This window comes from Bombus impatiens, unplaced genomic scaffold (assembly GCF_000188095.3).
Source record: "Bombus impatiens unplaced genomic scaffold, BIMP_2.2 scf_0463, whole genome shotgun sequence".
Lineage (NCBI taxonomy): Eukaryota > Metazoa > Arthropoda > Insecta > Hymenoptera > Apidae > Bombus > Bombus impatiens.
The window spans coordinates 2,362,315-2,378,080 of NT_176882.1; the positions used below are offsets into that span (position 1 = coordinate 2,362,315).

General features: G+C 43.5%; 1 protein-coding gene across 4 annotated transcripts in view; it reads right to left on the reverse strand.

The window, feature by feature from the left end:
* The window catches only part of LOC100745502 (dipeptidase 1), a 77,523-nt gene extending 67,973 nt beyond the window's left edge, over nucleotides 1–9,550 (reverse strand). The window contains exons 1-2 of one of the 4 annotated variants that reach the window (XM_033321551.1): nucleotides 9,311–9,550; nucleotides 6,174–7,954 (exon numbers count right to left, since the gene is read on the reverse strand). In XM_033321551.1, coding sequence (XP_033177442.1) covers nucleotides 6,174–6,298 — 125 coding nt within the window. In that variant the 5' untranslated portion in view covers nucleotides 6,299–7,954; nucleotides 9,311–9,550. Of the gene's footprint in view, nucleotides 1–6,173; nucleotides 8,304–9,149 lie in introns of all 4 variants that reach the window. The other 3 variants (XM_003490642.4, XM_024368563.2, XM_024368562.2) reach the window with 3 other exon arrangements.
* Between the last annotated feature and the right edge of the window lie 6,216 nt (nucleotides 9,551–15,766).

Genomic DNA, 15,766 nt, shown 5'->3' on the forward strand with positions numbered 1-15,766 from the left:
GGCTTGCACTCTGATCTCCACGTACACGATAGGTAACCACACTTGAAATACAGCGCTTTGCAAAGTCTCGCTACGATGCACCAACCGAATGAGAGGATTTATAGCGTATGCACATTCTTCGTCTTTCCTTCTTCTTTTTCTCTTTCTTCTTCTTCGAGTGGAACGTTGGCACGCGCGAGCCACATGCTAGAAGAAACCTTCGATTGCATTACGATGGCACTTTCCACGTAGCTTCCGGAAACCGGGAAAATTTCTCTTCCATAGCGAGCCGATATTATCGTACGTCGAGTTGTCTCACGTGTCGCGGTCTTGATAATCTTTCTCTATGGCTATTGCGATCGTTATCATTGCGTCGCGGACCGCATTCTTTCCGAATACGGTTACGATCACGTCGAGTGCAGTCGAGAATATCAAATCGCGTATGTGCCCTCTTCCGATCCTTACCGGGCAAAGACTGCATAATGAGGTCTGTATCTCTTTCGAGACATTGCCGCGCTCTATCGTTGATTTATCTTCTGAACGCAAATTTTAGTAGGAATCGACGAACCTCAGGTTGTAGAAGTCTAAATCATTCACGCATTAGCGGTATAAGAGAAATAACGAGGTCATAAAATTTATCAAGTTGGAAAGTACACGGCTCGTAAAGTAAAAGCGCAGTTCGAACGTGGAAACAGGAATTTGATAAGACATACACATGCAATAGGAGATAATAAGGTGTTCGAGTACTTGTCAGGAGCGAACGTTGTTAATTCGTTATTATCAGAATTAATTTTTCCTCTGTAGTTTGGTTAATTAAGATTAATATTTTAACCGTAATACTTGTCATGTAGTGATCACTACGACGCAGAAAAGAAGACAGGGGATTTTACCGCGTAATTTTAGTGAAAAATTGAAAGCAAACGTCAGAAGCCGTATCGATCAGCTTCAATAACGTCGCAATATTACTTTTAAATATTTCCTTTGTTTAAATATTTTCTTAATTTATATAGAAGCAAATAATTCGTCTTTAAGTAATCGAGCATTAATTATATATCGGATACCAAAATTGAAAAATCTGTGAGAAGTAGAGTTGATCGACTTCGCTTATATATAACTTGATAAACTATATTTACAACTTGAAATCCAATTTGCATTTTTAAGCTCGTACTACTTACGGCTAGATCAATCCACGTATACATATTTAAGGGATTAATTTATATTCTCTTCCATTAAAAAAAAAAAAAAAAAAAAAAAAAAGGTAAACTCGGACCTATATCCGGGCTTCGACAGGCATATAGGCGTTCCTCCATCCACTTTCGTCGATTCTGCGCGAACTTGGCCAACTCCGCGACGACCTAAATCTCCTTTTCTGCTTTTAAGCTTCAAGCATCATCCTGGACGCTACTTGCACCCTGTTCTGCATGTACGTTATCCGTATGCTTATATATTTATGCGCCGTTGAGCGGATACGACCGTACGTCGACGCGATAAACTCGCAACTTTGAACTCTGTTAGTATCACGTGCTCTAGAAGAATGATAATGTTCAACGACTAGCTTTCACTCGTTCGGACTATATTACTCTTTGTCGTGGGATTCTTCGTGCGCGATCCTCCACGATTTCAATCTTCACGATCAAGTCACCGATTAGGTCGAACTTACTTCATGACTCAAAGTAAAGACTTGTTGCTCCGCGGTATAAAAGATCTCTGTCACTTTGTCTTCTGTTAAAACTCTTCAGAAAGATCTTAATCTGCTCACTGTTCATTAAAACGACGAAACTCGAGAAAAGGTTGCCTTACACGCAGATTTTCTATATTATAATTATCATGTTTCGTTTTATAAAGGAAATATAGAAACAGTTGCTACGAACAACATTTACGTCAATTATGCATAAATTTCAGGTTTTTGAAATATACTCGGGAAGGAAATTTTGATCTGAGAAATCAGCTACGTCTCGTATTTCCTTTTTAATAGACGAAGACAGGATTTTTGATCTGTTGGATTAAAAAAAGTTCTGTTGGCTAGGAAAGTGTCTAAAGTGTTGAATATTTCAATGTCAACTATCCAGTAACATCACAAAACAAGTGATAAAACACATGGACCTATAAATTATTAATATTTATCTCTTGATCCATCGTGTCGTAGATTTTGAAACAAGTAATTCGATACAACGGTTACAAATCTTAACAGCGCAGCGAAAGAGTTCAATTTTGGTCAATAGCGTCGGTGCAAATTTGGAAAATTATTGGAATTTTTGTGAGAACCTCGCGAGCCTTTCGCTCAAGTCGAATATCTGAAACGACCGAAACGTCTATGGTCCGTAGTCTCTTAGTGCATATGTTCTTTCTCTCGAAAAGAACATTTGAAAAGGGTTGTGACGTGGAAACCGCTTTGCACCCTTTCCTTTCCCAGTGGAAGACCAGTGGCCCACCTTTTGCGGTCTAGCGGCACGGAACGGCCTAGGTAATTAAATATTTCCGCACGGCAATGAACGTTATAAACAGAGTCGTTGAACGACGTAATTACAAGCTGCTGTCCAAGCGAGTTATCAGGTTCGCAGAGGAATATTTTCCGCGTTTCCGGTGAAAAAACGAGCCCGCTTTCGTTCACCAAACAGTTGTCGGACCACGGTTTAATAGGTGTACAAGCAACCAGCGATAATTACGGAGCTTAAACATTTCGCAGAAGAAAGCAACGTTCGTGAATTTTTGTCCGGTCTGTTCTGGCTCCTTGGCTCGTACGCGAATTGTCGCCACTCGAACGCTCGTTTGTGTACGTTTTAATTGAATATCTGATGCGGAAACACGGTAATAATAACCCTGATGAAAAAAAATATTTTGTCCTTTTTATCGAAGAGCGAGATGAAAACGTAGAGAACAGTCACCGGAGATTTGCCGCATATATATTTTTTTTTTTTAATGAAGCGAAACACAACCGTCGACTCTTTGTTTCCGCGCACGTTTCTCGCATACGAACGAAAAAGCTCGGCCACGATACACGAATTGGCCAGTCGCGAAAATTCCGACGAACGGTTTCATCCATTTTTACGGTTTCGCGAACAACAGGGCGATGCTCATCGCGCGATTGTTACGTAAGCCCTTGTGAACTCTTTTCGTGGCCTTTGCCGAGGAAAAATGCAAACTATTATACAGGGCACAATAGGCTCGACGAGGCTTTCACTCGTTATCGGTAACGAATCGCCTTCGGGTCGTCGACAATCGGCGAAATCGTTCGTGTTCCATTTCCTCCCGTGGTGGTATCCTTTTATAGAGACGATACGTCCGAGGACTTCTCGAATTTCTATCGCGACCCAGGGGATGAAAGACTCTGTCCTTGCCCACGGTCGACAGGGCTGACGGAGAGAAGACCGTAATTTGCACCAACAAAAGAATCATTCTTTCTCTCGTCTTTACCACGATTCGTTGGCTTATTTTTGACAGGTCGCTAGAAACGTCGTTGTACGACAGTGACAGATCTATACTTTGAGAAAAAAAAAGCATACATCGATAGACGGTCCGATAGTCGACCCGACTATGTCTCGACTCTAAGTGCGAAAGAATTTTTATTGCTTTGTAATTGTTTCTACGTTTACAAATGCACCACACCGTGGAAAGAACGAAAACTCCCGTTGGTTGTTCGAAGCAGAGGGGATCTTTGCCTGGTTTCGATGGATCGTACGAGTGAAATTTTACGACGACGAGGGATCATTGTTGCTTTTCGATTCGAGAGGCTATCGAGTGGTGAGAGACATCGATAGAGTCGCGTGCCAACGAAATACGCAAAGGCAGACGTTGGGACGTGTACGGATGGAAGTAGCGAAAGGAGACGCGAGGCATTGTTTCACAGCCACGAGAAGTGGAAATTCGTATCTACTTCGAAGTAACTTGAGAAAGTGGAAGACCAATAGCCACTGGCCATCCTCGAGATAAATTTCATCCTGCTTTTATTCCTTTCACACCTTACGTTCTCCTTCTTCGCCGCCTCTCTTCAATCGCTTCGCCACTTCCCTTTTCTCTTTCTTCCTTCATTAACGTCTTTTCTTTCGCACTCGTGAAACTTTCTCATTACCTCTGAGAAAACACGCGACTCTCGAGTTTCTTCGAATCGAATCGCGGCTCTTCTTCCCTTCAGAGGAGATGAAGGAACGATTTTAAGTCGCATCGCCATCAAATCTCTTCGCCAATACTATTTTCATATTCCATGCTTTCATCGCTTGTACGTTCTTGTCCGCGTGTTTGTTCGTACGCGGTGAACGGACGTTGCGCATTGAGCGCGAGTTGTTGCAGCGTGTTAGGTTTTCGCGGTCGATCGTATCAAAAACCGCGTCGTGTTTCTTTTGTCATCGGCGAGTTTCTGCGAAACTCTGGCGCACGTTTGTTGCTGAAATTTTAGCGTAACGAATTTTACATCGCGCCAACGAAAAACAATTTGCTCCTCTATTTTCCCGCGAGGAAGTTACTGCGGTTGCTCGCGCGTTTTTCCTTTTCATTGTTCGGCAAAATTCATCAATTTGGAGAAACAAGAAAAAGTAGAGACGAGTTGATCAAAAAAACCGAACGATAGAAATATGTGACGTGGAAAATAAACTTTCGTCGACTGATTCGATTTCGTGGATGGCAACGATGTATGGCTACGAAATTGAGAAACGATTCGTTTGTGGAATCCAAGGAAAGTTTGGCCCTCCGTAGAGAGATGGAAAAGCAAGCGTTTTCGGACGATTCGACGCTCGATCGCAAATTGGACAGGACACGCGGACGACGTTCCTTTCAAGCTTAATTCCGGTGTAATTAGAGGCATGCTTCGGCTATAGAATGTCGTCCATGCGCGTCGTTACGACGACATTGTTCTCCGCTGGCTATAAATTCGTACCTTGCGATGCTCCAATAGAGCACTCGAGTTAACGATTACACTAGAGTTTTCAGTTATTCATTAAAATTTCAACAATTTTATGAGACGCACGCCAAAAATTCAAGTACCAAGGGCTGGAGAGGTGGAACGGGTCTCTGTAGATTCTACAGGCAACGTTAGCATCCCTAAACGCGAACTCGCTTATGTATACCTCGTTTTAAATTCCACTTGCAATCGTTTCACTACGATCGAATCACGCTGTTTCATGATATACAGGATAACTCAGGTGTTCGCACAGAACGGTGTTAGAATATTATACAAATAATAGTTAGAGGATATTACATAAATCGTAGACTCGTAAGTGCTTTGTTAAAAACTCATAATTAGAACGCAGGTGCTTGTGTAGATTCACATTTCTACTTATTAATTTAATTAAGGAAATGAAATGTAGGTAGATGTTTGTTTCGCTATACTTTAGATATTTTTTTTAGGTATTTTTCCATGTTCTATGCATTCTATATATTTCTCGAATTTTTATATTTTCTATAAAGCCATAAATATTCGCAATTTAATTGTAACAAAAATATGAAATGAGAACGAACTGACATTTTATTCGATAAAGCATAAAAACAGATTGGCGATGTTCAAGTTATTCCCGTTTTAAATTGTCGCCCATTCTTATAAATGGTTGACGTCTGTGACAAATTTAATTTATTACATCACGAACTTCTTATCGATTTCCTTTAATTTCACCGAATGCATTACAAATTCATTACATTAATCCTTGACGCGTACCAATTTTTGCCTCGTAATAAATTTTCTTCCGAATGATTAAACAATCGTTCTATTTAAAATAATCCACCATTTAGGCATACACTACTAGCATACTCGGTTCTCGGTGACATATTCATCGTTCAGATAAAATAATTAATAATCACGTACTACATAACGTTCACTATTCGCTATATTAGAAAGAAAGTCAGCTTAATTCCATATGTCGTATTTCTATCTATAAAATCTATACTGACCTACATTTATGTGATTTTCTTCTCGTCTTTCTATTTAGTACTACTTTCTAGCGAAACTTTGTGTAAACTCCTAAAAACCTACAGATCCCAAGCTTCGTCGTTCTCCCTTTCTCCGTTAAATTGGCAAATCCCAAGATCGAACCTCAAAATCCTCCAATCTTTATTTACAGAAACTAGCATTGTTTCGCAAGAAAAGCTACCTGCGTATGGTACAAAGCTGTCGATTTTAAATTGCGTCTCTCTCTCTCTCTCTTGTTTATAGTAAAAAATTTATAGATCATAAAATTGTAATCTTAGAGCAATTTCCTTTTACTCACCCGTCTATCAGTGGCACGTCTCTGAGAATTCTGCGAGCTGCCGCGAGACGATCTCCTGCGTGGGCAGCGAGCAAAATCCTCGTCAGTAGCTGACCAAGGACCATCACGCCCACCACCATCCTCATCCTCCTCCTCGCTGGACCCGCAGCTCTTCCTTACTAATGTCCTCATGCCATCACCGTCGGCTGACCGGCTCACCCGCAGGATATCCCTCCTAACAACGATTCTACAATTTCCCGTTTGTCGTGTTCAGCCCCTTTTCACTCGGACGTTACCGTTTTCTCACCCTTCTTACTCGTCACGATTCATTCTCGCGGAACTCGTCGGCAGTAGAACGTAACTCTCAGCGAACACGAAATTTCCAATCGTCCAGTTACAGATCCGAGAACGTCGTCTGAATTTCGTTCTATTATCGTTGCACTAACCTTTTACTACAGCGTTCTTGACAGTTGCAGATCATAAGGTCTTTTTCTTCTTAAATTTCTGTTTGTCCTCTGGGCATTTGCGTTCGTACATCTTTGTAGATTCCTGTGGGTTATCGTTCGGTTAACAAACTTTCTTAGCGAGTCTTTTGTTGGTTCAACTACGCGGTCGTTGTTGATAAACTTTTTATGTCACCGTTATTTAACTTTGTTCTCGGTACTCGATACTTCAGTTAAAAAAGTTCCACGAATCGTTTATTCTGCTTCTTTCTCTGCTCGCATTTCTGGCGGCGTTTTAGCATTGTCTTTTTTTTTATACAACCACCAGCGCACTGTCCTCTTCTTATCTTTACGTCCGCTCGCCACAGGATGCGCGTCGACTGCTTTTAATTTCCCCGCAGTGGCACGGCCCCGATAGGAATGCACTTTTTAACGAAAAGTTTCAACCCGTGGTTCAACGATGATGCGCGTTTATCGAATTTTTCTTACTTAACTGGCCACCTCGTTCCATCGGCATCTCGAATCTTTATATAAAGATCTCGAAAATCGTAGCCAATTCCTTCCTTTCACAGACATTCAATCACCAATTTTCCTTCCTATAATCGCCACACCGAATCACCTTTCGAAGCTCGTCCCCATCGATCGGCTCAGTTCTTCATGGTCCTCGAGAGGTTATAAAGAGCTTGATGGAATCAGGTAACCGCCCTTTCGGAGGCTACAATTTGCACAGTGCCTGCTTCGACGACCAGATCTCGGCTTTTGGTCAGAATCTCGGCCTAGGGCGAGAATGTTGCGAGGAAATTGAACTGTTCCCGCGGAAACACTTGGCGGCGACTGTTTGCTAATTACGTTGAAGCACGTTGGGGACTCGAGGGTCTTGACTTTGTCCAAATTATTTGGCCTCGCGAATTCACGACGAGTATCTCCAGCTCGTTACCACGAACCACGCGACTCGCGATGATCTTCGTGATTTTATTTTTTAAAACACTGCCAGTCATTGGCCGTTGTCGTCGAACACCGCGTGATTACCACGAGTGTGCTAAAGGATGAAAATTAATTAGCAGCGTGAAAAGATGGACAGGCAAGGCAGAGGCGAAACGTACAGCGGGCTGGTCGAACAGGTCGAGCGTGAAAAACTCGTTTTGCTCGATCGTCTTCTTTTTGGGAATTGGGTGGAACCGATGTTCCCGGACGGTACGGTGATGTACGATCCGTGTCCCTTTAACGTTGTCGGATCGAACCACGCTCCCGTGCGGTCTTTTTCATTTGCGACCGCCGCGCGGTCATCTGCACGCACTGGTGATACTTCATGATCGTCGACGGTATCGCGGTCCACTGTCACAGACCTCGATCGTAAATCTGTCCCAATTAATTCGGTACTCGATTAAGTCTCGCGATTAATTACGCAATCTCCGAGTTAGGGGAGGATGGTTTCCTCCTGTTTGCGTGTTGCACTATCTCTCTCTCTCTCTCTCTCTTTCTCTCCCTCTCTCTCTGTCTCTCCTTCTCCCTCTATCTCGATCAGGCCGCCTATCTTTCTGGTTCAGCCAACACCAGTAGCGAATGATGGATCGTCCAATCCGACGCGGATACCTTTTTTCCAGTCTCTTTGATTGCGTCCGCGTGCACGATCTTCTCTCTCATGAGGTTTTCCACGCGACCGAACGAACGATCGTTCCGCAGACGCTTCCAGTCGAACGATGCATTACTGCAATCCGAGGATGGAAAAAAAGAGTTGAGGGTCGAAACACGCGAGGATTTTATCGTTTGACGCTTTTGAAATTTTGTCACTCTCTCTCTCTTTTTCTCTCTCTCTCTCTCACCCTCTCTCTGTCGCTCGCTCTATTTCGATTCGTTGATTCTGAAGGAATCTAATCGCTCTCAAAGGCAATTATCGCGTAGCCGCGTTTTTTCGTACGGTATCACAGAGTATGAATCCGATTAACGATTGAACGGCTTAGAGGAACGCGATGGAAACAGGCGACGCCGTTTGCAACGAGGCCGTTAACGTCGACTGCGACTAATGAGTTAGCCTGTTCATAATTATCGGCATACATGGTCGTATAGTTTCGTAACCGGTTATCAGCGTGATACACGATATTTATCTGTATGACAGGTGATTAATTAGCGCTAACGGCGTTAACGATCACGCCCTTTGATCCTCCTTCACAAGGTGACCAATGATCTCGTGGCTCGTCTAGCTTCCCAAGATTCATCCTTCGCCGTGAATTTTTAAATAATTTTTAAATAACGCGAGATCACTCTGCTTTACGATTTACAAACGACCGAAATCCAGCCGATGAAACTACGAAGCTTCCCCGATCACAATTTCAATTAACAATCGTTCTACTTCAATTGCTAATCGGAAGCATTTTCTCGTTAATTTCCGATTAGTTCTTCGTCGCGCGTGAACCACTTGCAATGGAGCATCATCGTTCGAGCGGAGAACAAGCATGGCTCGTAAAAAACAATGCTCGCTATTGCGTACCGTGTAAAATTACTAGTAGCAGAGAAAGAGAGAGAGAGAGAGAGAAAGAGAGATAAAGAGAAGTACAAAAATTCTGGTTGCGGCGAAAGCGCGTGTGAAAGTTCTGCGGAAAACTTGTTCGCGAAACTTTGGACCGCAATCGGGAACGGAAGTTTCGCCGCGTAAATCGTTGGGAAAACGGAAGCACGGACAGTACCGGTATAAGATCGAAACTTTCACTGGAGAACCTTTTGTTTCCGGTGCGCGTCGCGTCGTTGATCCTCTTGCAAGGGGTCTGTGAGAGGGTGTTAGCACGGCGTCCAAGTCACGCGGCCCCGATCACTGGTTGTTCGCGGTCCGGAGTTGAAGACCCGACTGATGGAAACGTACGCAGAAACTCGGTATAGCCGAGGGCGCAGGCGCTCCCGTACCTCTCTACGATCGTCCTCTCTTCCATTGAGATCCGCTCCCCTATCTCTCTGCCTTCTCTTCCGGAACCCGCTATCCCCTTCGACACTTCGTATTCCGATCCCACGTATTCCTCTGTTTGCCGGCCGTCTGCATATAGGCACATCGGTCGACGAACGCGCGATCTGCCAAGCTTTTTCGAATCGTTTCTAATCGGAGCATTCTTTTAAGTATACTCTCGTTCGTAAGTATTAAGACACCTGGCGATCTCGTACGAAACGCGACTGTTGCGTCGCGAATCCTCGCACGAGCAGCTCGTTATTCGCAGCTTTTGATATAGCAGAAAAGTAAGAGCGAACTGTACGATTGCTAAAGAACTTTGTTGTGTAATTATAACGCGCGATCTGGCATGCTTTTTTGAGTAGATTTCAGCCTTCGTTCGTCCTTTTACGTACGCTTCCGCTTACGAGCGTTAGGACAGCTGCTGATTTCATACGGAACGCGACTTGTTGTATAAATCCTCGCACGAGCAGCTCGTTATTCGCAGCTTTTGATGTAGCAGAAAGGAAAGAGTGGACTGTGTGATTACTAAAGAAGTTTGTTTCGTGACGAAGCGAGTACAACACGAGATTATGCGAATTATGTATTCAAGTTTTCACAAGTGTCCTAATCCTAATACTGAAAATGCACGTGTGTGTATTTTGGCAACAAGAATTCAGGAGGAAAGCAGACGGCGTCACGGTTACGCCGATTTAGATATTCTTTGTGCGATCTCGCCACCAACCAACAGCCAGTCGCTGCTTTACAGCCCCGTAAAGAGGATCGTGTCGCCTTGATTCCTTTTTTACGGCTTAGCCCACGATATGCGACCGACTTTTCGACGAATTGTTTCACAGACGAAGGGTTTCGTGGTCGATCTTCTTCGCTGCTTTATTTTTGGTTTTATGGCAGGCTGATCCATGGAAGTTGATGCTTGTCGATGATTCTGTTGGAGAGAATATTCATTAATGCTAGACTTTCGTTGGTGTAATAAAAAACTTCATTTTTGTCACCCCCTTTTGTCGATCGAACTTGAACACAGGATGCTTTATTAGTATCGTAGGCGGGTTATAATGACGTAGAATATATGTATATAGAACGAGACACGAAAGTATTTGATCACTTAACGTGGAAAACTTTTATGGATGGGTGCTACATAAAAGTTTGTGTAACTTCGTTAGCATTGTAACGCGACAGGACTGTTTCGGTTACCTTGGTATAGTTTGAAACAAACTGGCAAAGGTATAACGAACTACATAAGGGTTGCAGAATATTTACTGCAAAATATGCATTTTGTAAAAGTTACACAAGTATTTGACGCACTGCGAATATACTGAAATTATTTCTTATTTCTACACGATACAATTATTTATATTTGGAATAATGGGAAATAAATACCAGATATCAGATTTAAATTAACTGTTAAAAACCAAGTCAAGATTAGATGTTCAAGAATTAACCTTTGAAGCTAAGGGATAATCTCGCTTTCTGATTATTCTTGTCTCTCTTTTAATCTGAGATTAGAGACATTATTGACATATAGGAAACCCTGAAAATCAATAGCCATGGTGTTTACACGGGATGAATCTAATTTCTTCAGAAGTGTACGGATCCACCTGGCGAATACACTTTTTCAGTCATCGCGTCGCTTCTATCAAGTTACTGCTTATTCCGTTAGCCTGGTTTAACCGTTCCCTGGTCTATTCCTCTCTGTTTCCTCCTCTCTGCTCCTTTCACACGCTGCCAGTCAGCAGGACGTTCATTCGTCTCACGGTCGGTCCAATGCAAATTTTGAAAAGGTGTCGCGATCATAAATCAGTTTAACGTGTATGTATCCGCATTTGCCTGGCTGTGAAGGCTCGTGTATTCCGCGTTGTCGTCGTCTGCTTTCCGCTATTACACGACACTCAGAAAACTGGAAAACTCGATTCGCTTCACGATCACGACTTAATTAACAAAATTACGATGTTTCGGCTAAGAGCTTCGATTATCGCGTAACACGCGCAATAATACGCGTCGATCAATCACCCCTTGTACATGTTCGTTCCGGTTTCGTGGGTCAATTCCTCGCCGATCGGAAGCTCCTTTCGAAAATTCATAATTAATCCCATCAATGTCACAAGGTCGGTTCCACTAGCTGTGAAATACCATCGTCCCCGGGGAATATGAATTTCAAATGGGCTATAGAGGCCTGGTTACCGGGATTCGATCGTTATTTCGAAGCCGGCCCCACGAATTTATCGAAAATCATTAAAAAGCCGAAAGTAGAACGCCGTGTCGAGGGGCCGAACAGAAAAATTCACGCTGCAGATTTTCTCTTTTTTTTCCCGTTGTCCGGCTATCTGGCTGCTTGGTCGCGATTCCGAGTGTAATTACCGGTACGACGTGGAATAATTATTATCGCGTGGTGTTAACGAGGAGAAACGGCGCTAGTCCGCGCGTGGAAAACGCTGGTCTAGTCGGAAATACTCGTCGTATAAATGCACGTGTAAAATCGCGTCCGCCGCGATGATCGTCTGTTTGTCCCAACGACGACGGTGACTCGATGATGAAACGAGGCTGCATACGAGATCACGCGCACCGGAAACGGCTGGTACTTTACGTTTCCCGAATCGCCGGTTTTTTCCTCGGCTCATGGTCAATTTGGCGTGCTCGAGCAGATGCAATTTGCGCAGCACAGTCTCGTCGAGACTGGCGATGATCCAACGAAACGACTCACCCTGACGCGACGACACTCGATTATCGCTGGACGTGGCGTGAGAAGTATAAATGGCGCGCGTCTGAATAGGAAACGCAACATTGTAACACGAATAGGTTAGCCTGATACAGGGTGTATCGTAATTTTCGATCCTGAGTTGGTAGCGTACGGTAGTTGGCGAAGGTATTTTAACGTTTCATCGTAGAAAATTTGTACTTTTATTATATATGATTGTAATAAAATTTTGTTGTTTAATTTTATTATATAAAATATCTCGAAATTCATTGATAATCTTGATAAATATCTTGAGATTGATGTAAAATATCTGGAAAGAAAGAAAGCGTCGACATAATAATAACTAGAGTGCAGGTTTTTGTGCATTTACAGGGAATTTGAAAGGGAATTGCACAAGATGCACACGATATGCAAAAATAAGTATAGCGTTTTCTACAATACTTGGTAGGTAAAATTAATTTTCTACCGATGTTCCTATTTTCTCACTCATGTCCCCAAAAATATGAATTTTCATAAAATTTCACAGTCTAATCGTAAGAGTTCCGCCTTCTTACAGTACTGGTGTTTCAGAAAACTTCGTACAGCACGTAGAATATATTCGTAAGATTTCGTCTATTCGAAGGCACGTAAAATATATTGTTCGAATACTTTCATGAGATATCGTATGGAATAACCAGAATCCATCGAGTAAAAAAGGACGAACGATAGAATAATCGAGCAGCTGGTATCGTTCACGCAATTCCGATACGACCCGAATGGCGCGTATTTTCGTATCTTCGATTTTGACACAATGTTGCTGGCTAAATGATCGAAACGTAGTTACCGGATTCGTTGCAGGGAATTTCGGCATTTTTTTGGTGTGTGTGTTGGGAATGTTATCGTAGTATCGATTCGGACTTCGTTTCGCGCGACGGATCAGGAATGTAAAAACGATATAAAAAAAGTTCCATGCAAATACCGATCCTGTTCGACTGCACGTCCCGATCGTAGTTATATTCGCGTACAGCGAATTACAGGTCGTTCGAAGTAGAAACAGTTGCAAACTATGTGCGACTATGTACACGGTACTCTTCTAATAATAATTACATTAGCCTGGTGAGATCGTTCTGAGAACGTTTCTAGTCATCGGACCGCTGTTAGCCGAAAGTTGAAGCTAGTTATCCTGGTCAAGTTTGTAGGAAACATCAGCGAAACGTAAATGCTGAATTGATATTTTTCTACGCGAAACATTCGCCTGAACGGGAGATTGAAACATCTGCGCCAGCAAATTCGTCCTAAACGATATTGCATTGTGTTATATTAAACAACGTGCAGTTATCAAGAAGAAAAACGCTAGGAAGAGGAACAAAGCCCAGCATTCGCAAATCCATAGAACCATCTCATGACCGATTCTACTCGAGATAAATCTACTGTCACGTGTCAGAGCGTACGTGAGCGTAATTAGAATTTACGAAATCGGAGTAAGTCGCCGATGCGTATCTCTCACCAAACCGATTTTTCCCTGAAATGATCGGGCTCTAAATTTTCTCCGTTATATGTATACATATAGCGATCTCGTAAATTATTTTTGCTTTTAAACTTTTCTTCTGAAATTCACGTTTAAAAAGAGGCAAGAGATGTATAATTGACGTTCTCGATCGTGTTTATCGATTAACATAGCTGATCACGATATCCGTAAACGTCCGATAAAAATACGTACGACTTGGCAATAAAATTATAGGGTGCAGAGTGAAGTTAATTTATCCGGTGGTAACGATGATCGGTCGTCGCGTGACTGACACGCCCTTTGGTGTTGCAGAGCGTGGCGTCGCGACGAGATTTAGATGTTCCCAGAACGGACGTAACGGCGTTCCACCTTCAAGATTGCGTCCACGAGGGAGAATAGCGAGGGCAGCGTAATAACGACAACATCAGGCTACGTTAACGCGATAAAAAAACTCGCCGCGCCGGTGCGGATTGCTCGCTTTAGGCATGCAATTTTATCCGGCGGAAATTACCAGGTAGACGGTGGTTTACAGTTTTGAGGAAACGCTGGTTCGCGTGACGCTACTCTCTAATCTTCGCTGGATAAATTGAAATTCATATCCGCTGGTTTAAGCTTGGGTCTGCGTCTGGATTTGGGTTACGTTCGGTCGGATCAAATATTTCTGTCAGAAGAATCCACCGCTGTCGGAGCATCCTTATTTTTCGATCAATTTTTCGAGCACGTTTCGAAAAGTGTGACAACGTCGGGAGCAGCAGCACCGACGCCATTGTATCCGAAACAAAGTAGTGGCGCGAATATCCAGGTGGGAAACTGTTACCAGCATCGTGCTGCAGAGGTGTTCCGGAAGTTGGCGAATTCGGCGGGGGCGATTGAACGACGCGACGTATCGTTTAAACTGCGTCCACGCCCAAAGTGGCGATCTCAGCGTAATAACGATATCAGCGACGTTACGCGATACCAACCATTAGCTTCATCGATTCAATATCGATTTTATCGACCTATCCGTGGCAGTTAGAGAATATTTGGCGGATTCCCTTCGGGCGATGCTTCTGAACGGTAGCATGATCGTAATCGAAAATTCTTGGCTTGAACGATTTTTCAGCCTTCCGACGGCTCGTTCTCCGTGCCCTTTCTCTTTCGTTAAATTATTCGTCCGCCTCTGGCGAACGCCGTACGCTCGTGCAATAATTATTCTTTCATTAGCCAGTAGCTTGCTGTTGTCGCTGAATTTTCTTCTTACCAACAATGCGTGATATCGAAACGGCTCACCGATAACATTGTGTATGTTTTTCATGACACGCGAACCTTTAACAGGCAAGTGAACGAGCCGTTGACTGACGTTATTCGAATCTCTAGAAGCAAATCCGCTGGATGGAAAATCGAACGCAGATCTCTTTCTCTCTCTCTCTCTCTACGTTCGTCTGTATCTTTGACTCTATCTTACGTTCTCTGTAGGCTGGCCGGGACATGAAGGGAGATCGTAGGGCAGGACGCGTGGTGATACGATTATTTATCCGGTCTCGGATCGCGAAACGAGAAGACAGGAGGCGTGGCGCGTCTACAAACACGCGACAGTATAATGCACACGCGTGTGTGTCGTTGCAGGTGCCAGATTGCGTCTGTGGCAGGGTCGACGCGCCACACCTGTGAGAAATTACCCCAAAGCACGCAGCCTGTTCCTCAAGTACCTGTCTAAGCTCCTATACACGTAACCTTGTGTACAAGACGTGGAATAGCTGCGCTACGAGCCTCGTGCAAGCTATGCAAACCTTGAAACAGGATCCTTGGTATTTTCCTTGAAGTGGTTGGCTACGCTTGCGAGTGGACCTTTAGCCTTCAAAAGGGGAGCCAGACTGGCCGAGCGACCTGGCGACATCGACAAAGACGGAGAATTGGCGTAGAAAGCGTAAGAAAGAGAAAGTAGACATATATATCACGAGCGAGACGAGCCGGAAGAGAATGAAACTACCGGCGATCGATTATCGATAAATACTTGCTGGATTCCTGCCGATGGTCCGTTCTTACAAGCGTAAAAAAGCCAGGGGAAGATTTTCAGGG